This window comes from Carassius gibelio, chromosome A15, assembly GCF_023724105.1.
Source record: "Carassius gibelio isolate Cgi1373 ecotype wild population from Czech Republic chromosome A15, carGib1.2-hapl.c, whole genome shotgun sequence".
In the NCBI taxonomy this organism is placed as follows: Eukaryota; Metazoa; Chordata; class Actinopteri; order Cypriniformes; family Cyprinidae; genus Carassius; species Carassius gibelio.
In genome coordinates, this window is record NC_068385.1 from 16,586,695 (window position 1) to 16,608,787 (window position 22,093).

General features: G+C 36.4%; 1 protein-coding gene and 1 long non-coding RNA gene across 2 annotated transcripts; one reads left to right on the plus strand and one right to left on the minus strand.

Annotated features, from left to right (window-relative positions):
• Nucleotides 1–2,410: 2,410 nt before the first annotated feature.
• Nucleotides 2,411–6,935, minus strand: LOC128029376 (uncharacterized). Its single transcript, XR_008187369.1, has 2 exons — nucleotides 6,274–6,935; nucleotides 2,411–5,160 (listed from the first exon to the last, which is right to left on the minus strand). It is a non-coding gene; the product is annotated as an uncharacterized LOC128029376 (long non-coding RNA).
• A 2,755-nt stretch (nucleotides 6,936–9,690) lies between these two features.
• Nucleotides 9,691–21,165, plus strand: LOC128029377 (prolyl 4-hydroxylase subunit alpha-3-like). Its single transcript, XM_052617136.1, has 13 exons — nucleotides 9,691–9,956; nucleotides 10,548–10,702; nucleotides 10,867–11,090; nucleotides 12,197–12,340; nucleotides 14,971–15,022; nucleotides 15,205–15,368; nucleotides 15,605–15,781; nucleotides 16,587–16,651; nucleotides 16,861–17,020; nucleotides 17,232–17,294; nucleotides 19,429–19,497; nucleotides 19,928–20,024; nucleotides 20,760–21,165. Exons 1-13 carry the CDS (start codon nucleotides 9,775–9,777, stop codon nucleotides 20,828–20,830), a joined length of 1,623 nt encoding a protein of 540 aa, XP_052473096.1. The 5' UTR covers nucleotides 9,691–9,774; the 3' UTR covers nucleotides 20,831–21,165.
• The last annotated feature ends 928 nt before the right edge of the window (nucleotides 21,166–22,093 follow it).

Genomic DNA, 22,093 nt, shown 5'->3' on the forward strand with positions numbered 1-22,093 from the left:
CAATGTTGTAAACAGTTGCTTAATACGCTTAATATCTTTTGTGTAAACCAGGATATATGCTCTATGATTCTTTGATGAATATACAGTTCAAAAGCATAAAAACCGAAATCTTTTGTAACTTTATAAATGTCTTTAATATGACTTTTGTCCCTTTTACTTTCGATTTCATGCATACTTGCAGAATAAAAGTATTAATTTCTTAAAAACGTAAAGAACTTACTTACCCTAAACTTGTGTATAACATACTTGTGCTAAAGGTATATTTGTGAAAATGTGAGCACAGTCCATATGGAGGTTGTTATCAAGTAAAACCAAATCTGACCATTCATGATGCTTATTGTCGTCTGCTACACTGCAATGTGTGTACTGTATGCTTTTTTTTGGAAGCAATATAAAATATATTCCAAACAACCATCAAATATAGATACTTTGCATTTTGGAAGATGAAGTTGCTGTAAATGCATATCCTATTCATACGCATAAATGTCTTAGTCTTACATGTTGAATTAAAATAAATATATATGTAAATAAACACACATGCTACATATTGCCGCTGTCGGCCTGAAATTTCTTGTCTTTACATTTCAGCTTTTTTTATTTTTATCAGTGCTATTGGTCATCTTTATGTCTGTTTGTGGGTTTTTACAAATATTCAACCAATGAAAAGCATTTAAAAGAGCTTGTGACTAAACCTCGAAATGCCATTGGATCATTAAACTGTCTGCCAAACCTTAAAACTCCACCCCTGCCTCCATGCAGAATGAAGTGGCACACACAGTTTGGAGACAGATCTCTGCTTGTTTCCAGTACGAGGGTAAATAAAGAACTGATTTTGAATAAGTACAGTGTTTTCTTCATTTAACAAACACTATGTCTATTTAGGATATTTTTTTCTTTGCTTTTGAAAGCAGGGAGAAGTATATAACTTACTTAAGTTTTTACCAAAAGTATTCAACAACATGAAAAACTGAACACTCATATAGCAACAATAAACTTTATAACCTGATGAAAGTGTAATCCGATGCACATAATAAGACTTGTTACCAATAGGTCGTGGGTTTGATTCTCAATAGGGATTGTAGGTGGTGGGAGTGAATGACCAGCGCACTCTTAAGGCCCGTTCACACCAAGCACGATAACTATAAAGATAACGATAAAGATATAGTTCTAAAAATCGTTCTCAATATTAAAGAATAGCGGAGTCCACACCACAACTATAACAATTAACACAAAGAGAAACGATATCGTTGGAATCACTTTCAGAACGTTTTTTTTTCTGATGAACGATAAAAACATTGGCAACCAATCAGAATCAATCCTGCTGTAATGAGCTCGAGAATACACAGACAATATCGTTCGCTGGTGTGGACACTAATATCGTTATCTTTATAGTTATCTTTATAGTTATCGTTCTTGGTGTGAATGGGCCTTTACACAGACTCAGGTGAGACCCCTGAGGAAGGCACCAAACCCACAACTGTTCCCAGGGCACCGCAGCACATGGCTGCCCACTGCTCTGGGTGTGTGTTCACGATGTGTGTGTTCCCTACTCACTACTGTGTGTGTGCACTTGAATGGGTTAAATGCAGAGCACAGATTCCAGGTATGGGACACCATACTTGGCTACACGTCATGTCACTGTCACTTTGCTGCCTAAGATGTGACCATTCTAATGACGGACAAAAAAAACAAAAACAGATTTCCGCCATATGCTGGTCAAAAACCTTGTATCTCCATTTGAGATTGATGCTAATAGCACATAGCAAACAATACGCCAAATGTGCATCTATGCATGCTTTATAGCCCTCATAGCTATTGCCCATACACCTTTTTTGTGACAGGTATCAAAAAGTAAAAGTGAATGATTTTATGGTAGATGTTAATAAGGCTAGAATCTGTATATGCAAATACACAGCAATGATGTCTGTGGTATTAATAAGCTGTTTCTGATGTAGATGTTCCTTGCTGCATTCTGAAATGTATGTGTTTTCACCAGCAAAGTACATAATTTTAGTGTGTAATGCAAGTATACAGCTAGTATGTACTGACTACTAATTTCCTTAAAAATACTAGTATTTGTGCTATATTACAACTGTATGGTGTCATATTTTCATTTAGATACTTCATATTCTACATGAAACGAAACCTTTTTTTAAAAGACCTGATTTCAGGAAATGAATAAAAGGACATCCAGAATGCGGTGAATCCAGGACAAGTTTGGGAGACATTGTAATTACCAGTAATTGCCTCTTTATTGGGGAATAGCAAACAGTGCATATAAATATAAATACAAATAAATTAACAAATAAACATATAAACGAATAAAGAATGAATTGCTTTATTTGTTAAAATTGTATGTAATTTTTGTGTTTTGTTTTGTTTTGTTTAACATATGATATGATTGAGCCAATACAAAGAGCCAATGTTTATTGACCACACATACAATACAATAATAGTTTGTGCTTATTAGAAGCGTTATGACAGTTAGATTGCCTCCCTTGAGCCTAATTAAAGCACAGAGTCATGAAATAAACATGTTTTCATCCTGCTTTGGGTTATCTGACAAAGGTAACAAGCAACAATGAGTAGTCTCATGTTACATCAGTCCTTATTTACATCAGTCCTATACCAGATGTTCCTGCAAATAACTATATTACCTCTGCTGAGAGACACATTTTTAAAAGAATCTGAAATGAAACACATTTTATTAACTTTATTAAATATAATATCCTGCTAATACTGTATTTAATAAACAGTAATCACCTAATTATTCCAGCAAGCCATTACCATTCCAGGCCGTTATATCAAAGCAGGATATGGTTGTGATGACACATTAAAAAAATTAAAAATATGAAGACACACACATTGTGTTAGTCCCACAATATTAATATAAATGTACATTTGAACATGTTAAGCTTTAACACAAGGAAATAAGGAAATAAAGATTGTTATGCTGTAATGATGCTAGACTATATTTAACAATAAAATAATAACTATATATACCTATTTTGGAGCAACATTTCTAATCAGATCTTGAGTTTTCCATCCCGTGATATCCTATAATTTCATTTCTGCCTATCCATTTTCTTAACTTGCTACAGTAGGTAACACCAATGTGTATAGTACAATATAGTTGGGTTTATAAAACTGCAATTATATTTTCAGTCCATCTCAACCAGAATAATTCTTCCCTCTCCAGTATTTTTTTAAGCAAGAGCTATTGAAAATACAATTTTGGGCTTAGAGATATGGCGGCTAAAATAGTGGTTAAGTTGGGCTTGGAATATTTTCTCTGGCCAATAATTAATTATTTACTCTCTTATCTTAATAAACAATTAAATCAATAAAATGTTGAGTGAGTTGTAAACAAAACAATTTTGTGATCCTTTTTTTGCATTTTTGTTTGCAAATCTTAGTTAATTTACTAATACATTAGTTAAATTAAAAGTTGTTTCTAACATTATTTAATGGACCTGAGCTCACATGAAAAACAATGAACAGTTGTATTTTTTATTAACTTCAATTTTAACTAACTTCAAAAGTTAAATTCTTATTTAAAGCATCTCCAAAAATAAGACAATAGTTAACAGTCATTTATTATTATTATTATTTTTAGTAAAAGTCAGTTCATCATTGATTCAGTGATGTCCTCGTCCAGCTCAGTTCTCTTCTCTTTCAATAGTGTCTGTGCAATCAAATAGACAATATTACCCAATATTAAATGTCCCCAAATAAGCAAGCCAAAAGGTGACAGTGGTAAGGAACCCAAACCCATCTGTGACAGAAACGCAGAATGAGAAACCAGTGGCCAGTTCTCCTCTTGCCATACAAAACCAACATGGCGTGGTTTATTTCCAGGCTGCAAGAAAAGTCAAACTGTGGACTGCCATCACTCAAAAAATCCATCAAGTTCCTTATGTTTGAAGATTGGAATACATCAAATGGTGAAGGAGTCAAAGCTGGCCACGGGGTCTGTGCAGAGAACTCATCTGGTTCTCATGGTCTTTGCTGAGGATTTGGGCCAATGGCCATCTAGTTGAAGATGTCTTCACAGGTTATCTGTTTCTAGGGCTCATCTCATTGTCATGGTCTCTGCTGCCATTTAGGGCTGTTGTGGTTGAAGGTGTTGATCCACCATCTGATATGGATACAGACTAGGTCCGGGTGACTAAGGTGACCATATGAACTGGAAATGGACTGGATTTGGGTTGACAGAACCGGGCTAATGGTCATACTTCCTAGTTCTAGTTAGAACTCTAGCTGATGAATTTTGGACCAGCCAGAGTTTGATTATTAAGTGCACAGAGCAACCACCCGGTAAAGCCATAATCTTACAATAATAACCTAATAATCTAAAATGGAAAATGTTATAAATACGGCTTTCAAATGAAAGATTGCTATCAAATAGCACACATAGGTTGCTATCTGACGACGAAGACCTAGCAAAGCAGCCATCAAGTGTTAGACAGTGTTCTAGGTTATTACATGTCAAGGTTTTGGTAAAATAGCAAATAGCATTCAAAACGGATAAACTAAACACACTAGCAAAAACAGTTAACTGTTGGACGTTTAATGTTCATGGTATCATTTCTGATTTACTATTCAAGAAGTCTGTCTCTTTCTCTGTAATGGTAAACGACCCGGAATAAAACTTGTCACATTGCAGTGTCCTATACTTTCAGGAGGATTGGCTGTTCCATATCCATTTGAATTTAAGGCTCTTCATACTTGGATCGATCCTCAATCTAAAGTTTCATGGAGAGTAATTGTTATTTGCCGGCTCAGGAAATAAAAAATTATAAAAAATAAATTTGGCTCGGTTGTAGACCATTCTATTGGGATCTGGAAAAGGGTGGAACACCTCGTGGGAGGAGCTTTCAAATTTTGTAACATGCTTATTGCACAACTTACATTTTTTATGTGGAAATCGGCCATTTGTCACCCCTCTTGGTCTATATTGGGCATAACCACTTGTGGTGACTTATATGATAACCAAGGATTTAGCTTGCTTTAATGATTAAGAAATAAGTTTTGTTTACCAGCACAGTCTTTTTCAGTTAAGCACTGCTCTCAAGGTCTATGGAGTTCCCTGGGCATCCCCCATTTCCTCTCATCCTATGTGGGATTGGATTGCACCATCCTCTGGTCGGTCATCTGTTTCTGTAATACATAATCAATTTAATGATCACACTGCAAAGCCTCTTTCTATTAAATATATGGAATCGTGATATAACAGATTTTTACTTGTCGGTCGACTGTGAGAGGGTGTGGTCTAATCTAATCTTAACTTCTAAAAACTTGGCTCATTGTCTCTTATCCAATACAAAATCCTCCATAGAACATACATAACTTACAAGAGGTTTAAAATTAAACTGCAATCAACCTATAACTGTCATATCTGTAACACTGTATCATCAAGGTACTTTTCATAAGTTTTGGGAATGTCAGTCCAATTGCTGTCAATCTATGGACACGTGAATCCTGTTTTATCCTTTTTACTACATATTGATTACACATCTAATGCAGGTTTATGTCTTCAGTGACGACTCTCACTCCTGTGTAAGTTAATTAAAGAAGAGAATGTTGTTTGATGTTTTTACAGCTGCAAAAAAGACAATAATACAAAACTGATTTACTCCGCACATGTGTGTAAAAACATTTCAGATTAAGAGACTTTGGGATAGTGGCCTGTGAATGTACAATGGCACAAATTAAAGGGGCAAAATCCTGGTACTATTGATGCGTGGCAGTGTTTTTCTTCTGACATTCTGGAATGATCTTTTTTTTTCTCTTTCAGATTGTAAATTATTGATAATATGTCTGTTCCTCCCCCTTCCCCTTCCCCTTTAAATGCATGTTATTTTGCTAATATAAAAATAAAAAATTGATTAAAAAAGTCTATCTCTCAAGTCAGGTTAAGTTTCGTCGAGTGTGTCTGACCTGTTTCCTGTCCAGTCCCTGCTGCCGGCATTTGTGTGTCATTCTGGACGCTCTCTGTGGAGCTGTGTCTCGGCCGGGGCTGATCGCTCACCATTACCAACAAGTTCAAGTTCAAGTTCAAGTTCGCCTGTGACTGGTGACTATTCTGTGTTTCCAAGTCATATCACCTGAGTTACTCCAGTTCTGCGTCCTGCATCTTACCTTTCAGCCCATTAGGATGGCAGACTGCCTAAGATGTTTTATGGAACTGAATAACCCTGTTAACTGCACATTTGCAAACAAGTTGTCACATATTTGGAAGTACTAATATTAATCTTTGAAAAGCCGACTCACCTTCGCAGCTATGAGTCTGGAGCACTAAGGGGACCATCTGTGTGCTTCTGCAACACTCTCAAATCTCCACTGTGTCCAGATCGATCCACTGCATTCTCTTTATCCATGTTCTCGTTTTTCATCTTTGTTGAGTCACTTCCACTCCATGCCTATAAGAAAAAGGCTCAATGTAAAGAGCAATTACTTTCCACACATAGCAGGCTCAGCTGAGATCAATTTTTACTCAGCTATTCTTTTTGATGGTGGTTTGCTCCAATATTTTTTTTTATGTCAAAATCATGTAAGATGTTGCAAAAATATCAAGCTCTAATCATATTAAATCAGCTGTAAAAGGCTTAAAAACTGTGATTCTACATGGATTCCAGTTATTGCCTCCACGCACTCATTCAGCTTAAAGGGTTATTTCACCCAAAAATCCAAATTATGTCATTAATGACTCGCCCTCATGTCGTTTCAAACCAGTGAGACCTCCGTTTATCTTTGAAACACAGTATAAGATATTTTAGATTTAGTCCGAGAGCTCTCAGTCCCTCCATTGAAACTATGTGTACGGTCTATTGTCCATGTCCAGAAAGGTAAGAAAAACATCTTCAAAGTAGTCCATGTGACATCAGAGGGTCAGTTAGAATTTTTTGAAGCATCGAAAATACATTTTGGTCCAAAAAAAAAGCAAAAACTATGACTTTATTCAGCATTGTCTTCTCTTCCAGGTCTGTTGTGAGTGCGTTCACTGCAGTGTAGTGATGTCCGGTTCGCAAACGAATAATTCGATGTAACCGGATCTTCTTGAACCAGTTCACCTAATCAAACTGAATCGTTTTAAACGGTTCGCGTCTCCAATATGCATTAATCCACAAATGACTTAAGCTGTTAACTTTTTTAACGTGGCTGACACTCCCTCTGAGTTAAAACAAACCAATATCCCGGAGTAATTCATGCACTCAAACAGTACACTGACTGAACTGCTGTGAAGAGAGAACTGAAGATGAACACCAAGCTGAGCCAGATAACGAACGTAAGATTGACTCGTTCTCGAGTTTTTGTTTTTGCAATTAATGTGAGTCAATATAATGGGAGGGTGACCTCTATTGTGGCTATTGGATGGAAGGCCACAGACCAGATTCGTGACATAGCCCTTTCGCAAGGAGTAGCTTCCAGATGCTCCAAACACTGTATGTTCCAGGAGGGCAGAGGGCCAAGTCCATGTGGAGAGATAGGACCTTGGGACTGAGGCAGGACCAGCGAAACAAGGAGCCATGACAGAGCCAGCAGAACAAGTGGAGCCGAGGACCACCACAGCTGGGTAGATGTGTCAGAAAATCCTCCTGACGGTGGAGCAGAAGACCACCATGGTGGAGCAGACCGCACAGAAGACTACCACAGTGGAGCAGACAGAGCAGAAGACCCCCACAGCGGAACAGACAAGGCAGAAAACCATAAAAGCGGGAATGAGGGTGACCTGGACAGACATACAGTTCAAAATCAACTGTATTGGCTAGAATAGGACTGGCATATACCTCAAAATTAAAGGGATAGTTCACCCAAAAATGGACCACTGACACTCCCAATTGAGATTGTACATAGAGTGTCAGTGGTCAATGGTTGAGAGATAGGTGGCATTAGAGGCAAAAAAAAAAAAAAAAACGACATAAATACTGTTCAGTTTCTTGCACATTGCAATCGTTTTGTGTCTTTACACATCAATGTATCGTCAAGAGCCACATGGTTTAAATAGTTTTTGTTTGTGTATGTTTTTTCTTTTTTTTTAGCCGTGATTCCCATTCAGTCCAATATAAGAGTGACAGATTACAACGATTTGAGTTAAAAATCTCAGTTTTTGTTCTACTGAAGAAATAAAGTCACCTACATCTTGGATGCCCTGGGGGTAAGCAGATAAACATAACATTTTCATTTTTGGGTGAACTATGCCTTTAAGGGTATTGACAGAAGCTAAAGCAGATAGTTTAGTGACAGAAATTCGACAGGAAGATAAATCAAACTCAAGCTCATTGATTATCACTGGACTGGAAGACATTTCATTGAATCACACTAAGCTGACAGACAATTCACAGTCAGACTCATTAGGACAGACAGATAGTTCAAAATCAAGCGCACTGATAGCAACTGGATAATTCAAACTCAGATTCATAGTTTGAAACTAGACAGATAGATAGTTCTAAATTTGTTGCATATTAAAAAAAAAATGCAAATAAACTGAATTTGAAAATAAACTGAATTTGTAATATGTTTGTAAAGTTCAGTTACCACAGTTTGACACCATGCATTTATTTTCTATATCAAATACAGGCCTAGCAGTCTTTTTACATGAATGCAAGAAAGCACAGCTAAATGGCTCCATCTTATGACTGAAAATGGTTAGACATGTTACATTGTAGTTAAACAGTTTCTGTACTAGTCTATAAAAAAGTTAACATAGACTGCAGATTATAAACGATATAAGGTATATAAATAGGCTATATGATAAAAATTATTTAACTAAAAGAGGCAGAACACATAGTAAATTGTTATCATCTATAGTTCTCTGATTTACTGTGTCTGAACATGATTTTGCCGACAAGTTAAGTAGAGTGTATAATTGCAGTTTCCATTCTTGTGATCCTTATAAGTTTATATTTTATTGCAGATACAGTATATTGTGGGAGCTACATTTCTGAGGTTTGCTTATTCAAAGCAGTTCTTTTGACCACAGGCAGTCAATACAGCAGTATTAATCCTTCACTGCACAATGACTCTCTTATAAAATGTTCCAGCTGTTCCATAACATTAGTGCAATGGGATACAGTGGCAAGAAAGCAGCAGGAATACTACTGGTTGTTCATTTAACTTCACATTCAGTTTTTGAGGAAGATCTTTATACTGGGTTGGTAATTCACACAGTATAACTTTGCCACCTGGAACTTAGACCATCAAAAGCATTGATGCAGGGCCTCATTACCCATGCTTTACAGCAGTGTGCAATTGTGAAATGTTGCATTTAAAAAGATATTAACATAGAGGGAAAAGCCTTAGAGGACATGAACAAGTGAAATGTGTAGCAAATATCCCAGACCAGAACATTGACTCGTTTGTGACTCGTTTTGTTTACGTTGTAAACGGTTTTCTGTTTAATTTCAGTAAGATTAATCATTTAAAAGTTCTTTATAAACGTTTGTTTGTGATGCCATGATATTATTTTGTCTATAATAATATTATTTTTGAAAGCTTCTACGATATACTTAGAACACAGGACTGTTTAGAAGCAATGAGATCAACGATTTCTTTATTCTGTATTATTATACTTATGGTATTACTAAAACCACAACCCCACCCCATATCCCAGCCACCCCCACCCTCGCGCGCGCGCCGCGCATGGCTCATCATGAGCTGTGCAAGTTCTCTCATATCCTGCGTGAGAACTTGAAGACGAAATAAAAGCTGTGGAATAACTCATTCTGTTCAATTCATTAATATGTAAGACCTCTTAAAAATCTTCCTTATAAGATGTCTTCATACTTTAGTCTCTTCATATTTTTATACGTAGTTAATATATCTGACAAATCGCTCGGTGAGATGTTCACTTCAGTGATGAGCGTGAAGCAAGCAGTTTTCGCAGAGAGACAACTCGTGGACTATTTAAGAATTTATTTAGAACAAGAAATACAAAGACTTGACGATATTAAAAGGTAAGAGAACGTAATTATATTATTTATATAAATGCATAAAAGTGTTGACTAAATTAATAAATTGGCACATAATGTTTAATCATTACTCTGTGAGAAATATATGTTTATTAAATGTTCATTTGAATATACGACACTTTTCGACAGTTTATATAAAATGTACGACAGTATATTTTAATAACTAAGACAAACTTTTCTCAACAAAGCGACCGACCCATCAAAAAAAAAAAAAATAATAATAATAATAAATAAAAATAAAAATCATGATAACAGTAAACACGTCACAATTGCTAAATGTATTGTTACAGTGAAAATAAAATAATATGCTTTCAGATCAGTTTCTTGTCGAATCAAATAAGAAATACATTACTGCATAATATCTGTTATACATGCCATATACTTTTCAGATGTAAACATAAAAATGTAAAAGACAAAATTGTAAAGGGCATTTCTGTATCATGTTGTTTTGTTAACTTGACATTTATGCCAACACTGAAGGTGACAACAGAAAGATTTTGTTGTTACTTATTTGTTATTTTGTTTTTATTGTAAAACTTTTTTCATAAATAAATATTAATAACATATCTTTTTCAGGTTCTTCTCAAGGGTCACATCGCTGCACAGTGGGATATACAATGAGCCATCAGCTACCATAGCTAATCCAATTGTTGCATTCAAACTGGTCAAAAGACTCACGTCTGAATGGATGAATGTTGTCAATAGCAATGAAGCAGAAGAAAATATTAACGGTAGTTTGCTGACCTTCACACATATATGCATTTAAGAAAAGCCATGATCCACAGCTTCATAAATGTAACTGGAGCTTCATAGGTTTTTTTTTCACTGAACTTTTGGCTTGCTTGTCTCACTTAATTCTCCCCCTTCACAACCCCCATTTACTGTTTTGTTGAAGCCCTTAGGGAGGGCTACAGGAGGATGGAAGGCAGCTTACCCACGCTGGAGGACCTTCAGGGAGCAGCACAGGGGCTGATGAGACTTCAGGATGTGTATCATCTACGCGTGGAGGGGCTTGTGCGAGGTCACTTCCAGCGAATCACAGATGGAAATGCGTTTGACATTTACAAACCTCCTGTGTCTGATACACTATCTGGGGACGACTGCTTCCTTGTTGGAAAGGTGGGACATACTGATTTATTTCCAGTCTGCAAAGCATAGCATGGCATGAAGACTAATCATTTCTTATTTGTCACAAGCGTAACACTAAGAGGGGTCAAGAAACACTCCTGCCCATGCTCTCAGAGTTTGGAATGTGTTATGAATCACCGGGAAAACCTCTGGAAAAATGTGTTCAGAATGTGTTCCCGGCACTTGAGCATAATATTACTTCTTGATGTACATTCCATACTACTCGAGTTTGTTTAGTAATGATGCCTCTTTTGTGGTGAATAACATACCAAATGATTTATACTTTTATTCCTTCATGCATAAAGAAAAGTCCTGTTTTGTTGCCATCTTGTAATAAGCACTGTCTGTTTCTTCACCACCATCTGAACAGCTACCAAGTAAAATATGCTGTGTTGCCAACGGTTGGAAACTCTTTTAACATTCATAAAGTAACACACTGAATAATCAGTGACTAAATGGTTTTTGACTGAACTGTTTAAAGGGGTCATATGATGCTATTTCTATTTTACCTTTTCCTTGGTATGTTTTATAGCTATTTGTGCATGTGTAAGATCTGCAGAGTTACAAAGCTCAAAGTCTCCCACAAAATAATTTATTTTATTTTGTACTGCAGTTACATACGAGCTTCATCACTGTGTCTGTCACTTGATTCTGTTCCATTTTCGGGCTTGAACTGATGGTAAAACTAAGGACATGATTTACTAAAGCTGAAGCTCGCAATTATGGAAAGGGGTGTAACATTTCTGACGTGTGCTTGTGGTGTTTGGCCAATCACTATGCACTGGGTAATCTGGCCAATCAGAGCAGACTGTACTTGTCGGAAGGAGGGGCTTTGTGGAAAATGATACTAAGAGAGGCGGGGCATAGTGAAACTACAATAAAATGCAAAATTTGAAAAATAATGTGTTTTTTTAACATTAAATCATGTCAGCATATTCTGTGACAACAAATAATGATCTTTAAATTAGCATCATATGACCCCTTTAAGAAGGACTCTAAATCCAGATATGTGGGATGTCATTATCCTTTTATCGCTTTTTTCCATTTCCATGCCATAATTGTGTAATGCTACATCTGTGGAAGCTTTATGCTTGTAGGTGGCCTATGATTTGGAAGATTACTACCATTCTGTGCAGTGGTTTGAGGAGGCAGTTCATCTCTTTCGAGGAAGAGAATGGAGTCCAGAAGATGAAGGCACACTTGAAGATGCCCTTGACCATTTAGCTTTCTCTCATTTTAAGGTATGGTACCTATTATACAATAAATATGATCAAACCAAGTATTAAGATCCATCTTTGGTGATCCAATCCAGTTTGAACAGGGTCCTGAACAGTTTATCAAATCACATTTGGAGGTATTCAGAAATGTACCATATTGATGTGTTCCAGTTGACAATGAAAAACGGCCTAGTTAGTTGGTTGACAGGATTATTTTAGTTTAACTAATACAAAAACTTAGTTATATTAATGTTAACTGAAATTAGATAAATTTAGGGCTGGGCAAGTTAACAAATTATTATCTTGTTAACAAATTAATAAATTTATACAGACCAAAAAATGTTTTATCGCGCATGAACAGTTTTTAATATAACTATTATTACTTTGAAAGTCCATTGCTCATTGGCTCTGAATACACATAAAGACAAACCATGGGTAACAGGCGGTGCTTATAAAGTGGTAGAAATTTTAAGAATAAAAATTAATTTCATTATTGAATTTTGTGCAATATAATGCGATTAATCACAGAAAAAACATGCGACTAATCTTGGTTAAAATTTGTTTAATTGTGTCCAGCACTACATAAAATATAAAAAAAGTAAGTTAAAAAGTAAGGTAAGTTTGTTACCAAAACAACATTTCTTATTTTAATTGTGTGATGTACTAAACTATATAGACAGATAAGAATAATAATAACAAATTTAACTGAAAGCAGCAATTACGGGGCCAAGCACTAAAGAAGCTAGCATCAGACCAACATCAGAAATAAGTAATTGAATTCATTTTAGGATAATTTTAGTCAAAACGGCTGAAAAATCAAAAATACAACCTCCAGTACTATGATTTATTGGCTCTTCACGTTTGACCAATAGGTGGCGCTGTGATCAAATCGATGTGGTGTGTTCTGTGTGAGTTGACAATGGCACACACAAAGTTTGGTGCCAATACGCCAAAGCATTACAGAGATAGAGCCTCAAGTGACATTTTAGCATAATGCCTCAAATTCGTTGATGTGGTATACGAAAATGTTTTTTTCTATCTACACAAAATCCATAACTTTTTGTCAGCATTGTCTGAAGATGATATGATTCTATTTTGGTGAAAATCTGACAAACGGTCTAGGAGGAGTTTGAAAAAGTAGGTCTATAAAGAAAATCAAAATGCAGGACAGGAAGTTTGGTTATGGAAACATTGTATCATTGTTCTCAGCATGACCCAAGGAATCTATTAATTTATTTGAAATGTCATTATAACCTTTCACCACAAGGTGGCAATGTCTCAACTTTTTGAGTACTTTATGGTCATTGTCTCTATGGCACATACAAAGTTTCGCAAATGGTACACCAATGCATTCTTAAAATATAACATTTTATATCATAATACTCTATTGTAGTCAATGGCGATTCCATGTTTTGTTCAATTATAGCACCACCAAGAGGCACAATTCCACCAATTTTTTTTATGTGTCCTAAGAGTGTGCCATACATCTGTCTCGAAACGTTTTAGGGTCTTTCAGGACCAAGTTTCATAATGATACATCTATGCATTTGTAAAATAAAGCATTTTACAATAAAATTCAAAATGGCAAATCCCCAAAATGCCTTACATGGGAAAATCGGGCATCGTTCAATTCAGCATGCTACACCAAAAACATCTAAATCCATTCATACGTGTATTAGCTAAAAATATGCTTTTTCCATATCTCCTGACCACTAGGTAGCACAGCGCCAAAACACTGCATGTAGTCTAAGGTCATGTGAGGTCTTGTTATAACACACACCAAGTTAGGTCTCAATACGCCAAACCTTTGCAGAGATATAGCCTCAAATCCATTGTTGTGTGCTTTTCGTATAATTTGTTCATGTGTTATTCGAGAACGGTTGGACGAATCAACTTGAATTCCATAACTTTTTGTCAGCATGGTCTGAAGATGATCTGACCCAAAGTAGGTTTTACAAACAATTACAAATAGCGAAAAAACGAAAGCTCACGATTTTTTTATTTGTAATTTAATTTAATTCAGTTTTGGTGTCCATTCAACTTGGCATGAGCCAAGACGAAAAAAATTATTTTCCTTCTTACGGTTCAAAAGTTATTAGCATAAACATGAGTTAAAATTTGGACAAGTGGTTGCACTAGAAAGTTTGATGAGTTAGCTATGGTTAATCTTGGGACAATTTTCAGGATAATGGTTCTGCGGGCTTTCATAGACTCAAGAGTGGAAGAAACAGAGAAAGAAGATTAATGCCAACAGATACAAAAGGTGCCTACAAACCTCAGGTGTTTGACGCCTTACAATATAATAATAATGACAAAAAGAAACAACAAAATTACCTTAAACCATTTTAAAGAAATTACTTTGACTAAAATTAAAATGGAAAATATTAAATTAAAAACTAATGAGAACAGTGTAGATACTGAGCAGTGTATGTATTCACAAAACCAGAAACTCCTCTCAAAATCGGTGGTCACAGGAGATGCATTTTACAAGCAGATGTTAACAGCAATGTGTCTTGGCTGACAACTTGTGATTGGATCACTCAATGGATTTTAATACTAGGTATAAACGGGGGCCAAAGATTCTCGTTTTTATGGATGCATTTTGCAATCTCGTGAAGATTTTACACTTGTTAACTATTTTCAATGTTTTTTAGACTGGAAACATATCTTACGCCCTCAGTCTCTCCCAGGAACTATTGCTTCATGGTAAACCTCTGCAGTCTACTGTCAGCCAACAGCAATATGTGAGACGATGAGGAAAGAAATTAAATAAATAGTTGGCCAAACTGATTATATTTAATAAATTAAGATTACTTTAAATACAATCTATATGTAAAGTTCTCTATCTCTATCATATTGCAGTTACTCAATGCAATCTTGTTTTCTAGATCCTATGAACAGTAGGGTACATTTCAATGTGGAGAAGTATGAGAAGCTCCTGGATGAAAGTCCGCCTGCTACTAACCAAAGCTTGGATTTGAGAAGGCCCGACTCCACCTATCTGAGAACCAGGAATGTCTATGAGAAGCTGTGTCAAACAAAAGGTTCTCAGGTATCATTCCACACTATGCTCCGCAGCTCGTGATTCAAACAATGTGCTGGTCACTGTTTATCCTGCTTTAAGTGTGTAATTTCTGCACGACTAGTGGCACCAAATGGAATTTTAGTAAAATAAAATTGGCTATTAAGGCACGTCAGACAATGTTTGCTCAACCAGTGGTGTATACTTAATACTTGTCTGTATAATAATGATAATAATAATCATAGTAACGCACTTTCTTTTTGCAGCCAAAACATTTTGAGAACCCTAGGTTGTTCTGTGACTATTTCACCAATGGCAACCCTGGTCTACTTCTGCAACCAATCAAACGAGAGCTAATCAGCCTGCAGCCTTATGTTGTGCTCTTCCATAGCTTTGTCACCCGAGCTGAAGCTAAAAGCATCAGAGAATATGCTGTTCCAGGGGTGAGTTCCTTTCTGTGAAAACATACAGAATTGGATATGCAATGAGTATTTTGCCAAGATGTGGAAGTAATTTATTGAAAATTAAACAAGGAATCACTGATGGTGCAGTATGCTTGCTTTGATATAAATTACAAGAAAGAGTGAGGGAATTTTGACCATAACTGGGATGTTATTAATTTTTGAATTGAGGGAAAATGTTTGGCAAAGACTAAAGCTCTCACTTGTTGCCAGGTGAGTTTATCGTGCTACCATTTCCCATTGTCCTCTTTTGAACACTACATTTTTTCACCCACTTTTACTCTTACTGCTTAAACAAAGTATGTATGCCAGTTAATGGCCAGCTCAACTCTTCAAAGTGTCTGTATAAAGACAGTTTCTCAAGAGAGATACAAAATTTTGTGTGCTAGTTTTTCCTCCTCTTCCAGGAATAATTAATCATACAACATGAGCCTGCATTAAACTGAGCTGGAGAAAAAAATTACGATCACATTACATTAATAAGTCATGCAGTCAGAATCAACTGTGCTCACAGCTCAGTTATTCCACCCAGTTTTTTTCTTCTTTTGGTGGGAGCAGATTGAGCTTTAAATCAGTGTTTCTGTCCTTTTTTTTTTTTTGCTGGATTAAAACTCCCTGCCAGCAGTTTGGTAATTTTTTTTTCCTTTTGGAATTCTCACATAACAGAAATGGCAAAATATTATTTTGCTATGATCTCATCTATTTGTCTTGCTCTTTATCTCTCTTCAAATGTGTACTTTTGATCTTCACAGTGATTTATATTTATATATTTTATGCTGTCCTTCAGCTCAGAAGGTCAGTTGTGGCATCTGGAGTAAATCAGGCCACTGCAGAATATCGCATCAGCAAAAGGTACAAGTCATTTTTTTAAGACCCCATGAAAGTTAAATAAGCTCATATACTAGTGTAGCCTACTGCTAAACATTCAAAACTGACATATCTCAATGGTAAATACTACTAGTAATATTATATCCAGTTAATATAAATTTTTTCTTTTGTTTTGTACTTCCTTAGTGTGTAACCTGGGTTTCACATTAAAATATTTGTCATTCATCTTTCAGTGCATGGCTTAAAGAGTCAGCCCATGGAGTTGTGGGCAAAATGGACAGGCGCATCAGTATGGTCACTGGGTTGAATGTGCAGCCTCCTTATGCTGAATATCTCCAAGTTGTAAATTATGGCATTGGAGGACACTATGAGCCTCATTTCGACCATGCCACAGTGAGTAACAAGAATTTTATTTTACTCTTTTACTCTCTTTTATTTTAATCTTTTCATTCATACACATCTACGGGAAAACATTTCCAAAAATTCAGAAATACTAAAGTGCTTTTCAATGCAGAAATTTCTTATTGATCATTTATATTGCATGTACATTATATGTCATGATGCATACCCACTGTGGAATTTTTATTTTATTTTTTAATGGCAGTCTGACTCAAGTCCATTGTACAGACTAAAAACTGGGAATCGAGTGGCTACATTCATGATATATGTAAGTAAAAAATAGTCCAGCTCTTGACTGCTTTACTTTCTGAATTATTTTCTTAAAGGGGGGGTGAAATGCTATTTCATGCATACTGAGTTTTTTTACACTGTTAAAGAGTTGGATTCCCATGCTAAACATGGACAAAGTTTCAAAAATGAAGTTATACGTTTGAAGGAGTATTTTTGTACCAAAAGAACCCCTTCCGGTTTGTCACAAGTTTCCCTGCACAGATTACCAAAAGAGAAACAGCATTAAGGGACCAAAGTAAAACTGCTTCAAATATCTCTGTGTTGTTAACTTAGCTATCAGCGCGTAAGCACATCAAGTAAACAACATGCGATGTTGTCATCAAACTGCACTTTCCACATGTACAGCTTAAAAAAAAAAAAAAAAAAAAAGACGACATAAAGTGGAACTTAGTCATTTTCCAAAACCGCTAAGCAAATATATACAGTTTCAGTACATACCACATAGAGACGCCTTTGCCGATGCTGCTCTTGTTAAATTTCAGCCTCTGGATCTGTGTCACAGCTTCCAGACGCGCTCAACGGCGCTCGTGATTCTTTAGCTCCGCCCACACGTCACGCCTAGGCGCTCGTGTTTTTCTGGGAAAAATCGGTACAGACTATCTTTCTCTTATGAATATAATAAAACTAAAGACTTTTTGGAGTTATGAAGGATGCAGTACTACTCTATAGGTACTCAAGATTAACAGGATATTGAGTGAAAACGAGTATTTCACCCCCCTTTTAACTGTATTCCTGTAGCTCAATTGGTAGAGCTTTGCTTTTATTAAGCGCAAGGATGGGGGTTCGATTCCCCGGGAACACATGATAGGTAAAAATTGATAGCCTGAAAGCACTGTAAGTCGCTTTGGAGCATCTGCTAAATGCTTTAATTTAATAAAAGGGGGGGTGAAATGCTATTTCATGCATACTGAGTTTTTTACACTGTTAAAGAGTTGGAGTCCCATGCTAAACATGGACAAAGTTTCAAAAATTAATTTGTACGTTTGAATGAGTATTTCTGTTCCAAAAATACTCCTTCCGGTTTGTCACAAGTTTCAGAAAAATTTTTGTCGAGTATGGCTCTGTGTGACATTAGTTGGAGCAGAATTTCCTTATATGGGTCCTAAGGCACTTCTGCCGGAAGGGCGCGTGCTCCCGTATAGCAGAGCACTGAGAGCACAACAGACATTCACTGATGAGAGCATCGCGAAATGTCACAAAAGGAGCGTGTTTTTGGTTGTGAGGGCAAGACAACCCTGCACAGATTACCAAAAAAAAAACATCAAGGGACCAGTGGACGGAGTTTATTTTTACAGAGCATCAACGGAGTTGTGCAAGTGTTTTTGTTTGTTCCCTGCATTTCGAAGATGCTTGTTTTACAAACAAGGCCCAGTTTGACGCCAGATTTGCGTGTCGTTTATTTCTCAAGGATGATGCAATCCCAACGAAAAAGGGTCACGATCGTGTGTTGGAACTGCAGGCGGTGAGTAAAACTGCTTCAAATATCTCTGTGTTGTTAACTTAGCCATCGGCGCGTAAGCACATCAAGTAAACCTTGTACACCTTTAAAAAAAAAAAAAGACGACATAAAGTGGAACTTAGTCATTTTCCAAAACCGCTAAGCAAATATATACAGTTTCAATACATAACACATAGAGACGTCCTGCTGTAGTCATTGCTGCGGCTGCTCTCGTTCAGTTTCAGCCTCTGGATCTGATTCTGGATCATAAATATACGCTGAATCTGACTGTTAGCCATGGTTTGTTTTGGATGATTTTTTTTTTCCTCACGATAATGTCACAGCTTCCAAATGCTCTCAACGCAAAAGCCTACTGGCGCTCGTGATTCTTTAGCTCCGCCCACACGTCACGCCTCCAGCCGGTCGTGTTTTTCCGGAAAAAATCGGCACAGACTATTTTTCTCTTATAAATATAATAAAACTAAAGACTTTTTGGAGATATGAAGGATGGACTACTACTCTATAGGTACTCAAGATTAACAGGAGATTGAGTGAAAAAGAGCATTTCACCCCCCCTTTAAAACACAATATTTTGTCAAAATAGTTTGGACTGAGAAAGTAAGTGAGTTTTAGAAGCATTCAGCAACTTAACTTGTTTTTTTTTCCTCTTTAGCTGAGCTCTGTGGAAGCAGGAGGATTCACAGCCTTTATTTACGCTAACTTCAGTGTTCCTGTAGTGGAGGTATGAAGCCAGACAGAATACAACCAGACTTTACTCTGCACAGCTTTCAGAATGCTATGCCATGCAATGCTAAATGATAACAGTTCGCTTTTGTTTTTAGGTCAGGCATTTCATTGGATATCATGTTACACCAAAAGCTTTAGGGTCGGGAGGTGGTGTTGTTTCAATAAATTAAGTGTTCGAGGACCCTGACAGATCCCAGATGTATCCCAGCTTCTTATAGAGGATAAAAGGGAATGTGAATGAATAGAAGTTCAGGATTCAGATTTTTGGCTATTACATACACAGTCAAATAAGCTTTAAGACTACATAAACATAAAAAATAAAAAACTACTATGGGATTTCTCTTCTGTCATAGGATTTACAGTATCAACTGATGGGTTAAAATAAATGTATTTGTCATTTTCTTTTTTATGTGTTTGCTTTCCAGAATGGTGCTCTCTTCTGGTGGAATCTTCACAGAAATGGTCAAGGAAATGTTGACACTCTTCATGCTGGCTGCCCTGTGATCGTTGGCGATAAATGGGGTATGATTGTGGATTCATATGATGTCTTGTTTTATCCAAAGCTATTCGCATTGCATTCATGATATAAATTTGATAAGTTGATCTGACAAAAATTCCCTAATCAAACAGATTATTTTGATGTTGACAGTGTCTACCAATCTCTACTAATTGAGATACAGGAATGCTCAAGCAAATGAAAAAAAGCAAAAGAAAAATGTGGACCTTCACCGAACTGCAAATTGATATAGCTTTTTTAGGACAAAATTTAAGTTTTGCTTCCCCTAAAGCGAATAGCTTTAGGGGAAGTCGTGGCCTAATGGTTAGAGGGTTGGACTCCCAATCGAAGGGTTGTGGGTTCTAGTCTCGGGCCGGACGGAATTGTGGGTGGGGGGAGTGCATGTACAGTTCTCTCTCCACCTTCAATACCACGACTTAGGTGCCCTTGAGCAAGGCATCGAACCCCCAACTGCTCCCCGGGCGCCGCAGCATAAATGGCTGCCCACTGCTCCGGGTGTGTGCTCACAGTGTGTGTGTGTGTGTTCACTGCTCTGTGTGTGTGCATTTCGGATGGGTTAAATGCAGAGCACAAATTCTGAGTATGGGTCACCATACTTGGCTGAATGTCACTTCACTCTCACTCTCACTCTTATTTACTTTGTATTGTTAAGCCTAAAACAAACCATTAAAGATGTTACAGATCCATTAATATGCTTTATTCCAAGACTTTTGAAGCCTTTCAAGTCTTTTCTTTTCTAGTTGCAAATAAGTGGGTTCATGAGTATGGGCAGGAGTTCCAACGTCGCTGTAGCCTTAACCCTGAGGAATGAAGAAAGCAACAGACCACTTAAACTATAAGAGTCAACCCTCCTAAAGGAGCAACATTGGCAAGCGATGGAAAGAAAGGATGAAAATGAAGGGGGGAGAGGTGTTTGCCTTAATGAATGATTTGAGACCACAGCTTTAAGGAGAGAGACACATGGATAATTCTCATTACTGTCTGAAAGGCACAGGGAAATAAAGAGATTGCCACAGTGTTTGTTTGTTTGTGGGTTGAGGAGTGGTTTTGCATGCAGACCTAAGGGCAAGCTGACCTCTTCTTTCTGATTTCCAAGATAAACGCCAGAATGTTTGATGAAAATGGAAAATACTGATGTTTATATGAGTGTTGTCATCTGTTTTTGACAGCAAACAATATATATATATATATATATAATATATATATATATATATATATATATATATATATATATATATATATATATATATTCACAAAAATTGACAGAAACTCAGTGAATACTTGTCTCATAGACATTATAAAAATATCTATAAAGTGCTTTGAATACTACTTTAAAAATAAATAATTCAAGTCGAAAAACAAAAACTCGTTCATAATGCAATTTAACAATTTTCAACCGCATCGCATTTAACACCACAGTTTTAAAAGTTGACTTTTTCCAAAATCTCTGGCCATATAGGCAATATTGACTTCACAGACATGATAAATATATCTATACAACGCTTTAAATGAACTCTTTCATTATAATCATAATTTCAAGTAAACTACAGTGAAAACAGATTTTGGTTTGTGATATCAGAGCATGCCATCTCCACCTACTGGAAACTTTTTCAGGCTTCTGATGGGCCAACATGGGTTTCCGAATGACATTATATCACCACCTGTTGGTTTGGCATGCTCTTGACAGTGCTTCATACTATTCTTGTACGTTTTCAAGCGAATGATTATTATTTTATTTTTTTAACAGAAGGAAAAGACCCCGTTTTCTGTCACAACCTAAGCTATTTACTTAAAAAATGTCACTTGGCTTTACTTCTATAGACTACAAAGGAGGACATAATTACTACTGTACACACTTTGTGCACACAGTCATAATCGTAGACTTATTCTCAAAAAAACCCAGTTGGGCTGTCAAAGGTAAATTCTTCTGCTAAACTGGCTCCCATGATATGATTGATAGCAATGGAAAGTTTACCAGAATGCGATCTTCTCAATGGTGGCAAGAGACTAACTGCATGATATGAATACCACTGTAAATATTTTCTCCTTCTGTTAACCTCATTTCATCAGTCAT

Excerpts from the sequence above, each read along its gene's own strand:
- LOC128029377 (XM_052617136.1), top strand. The coding sequence starts at position 9,775 with ATGTCTTCATACTTTAGTCTCTTCATATTTTTATACGTAGTTAATATA. Across the intron at positions 12,341-14,970 it reads TAGCTTTCTCTCATTTTAAG|ACTGGAAACATATCTTACGC; the intron begins GTATGGTACCTA and ends AATGTTTTTTAG. Across the intron at positions 17,295-19,428 it reads TGGCTACATTCATGATATAT|CTGAGCTCTGTGGAAGCAGG; the intron begins GTAAGTAAAAAA and ends TTTCCTCTTTAG.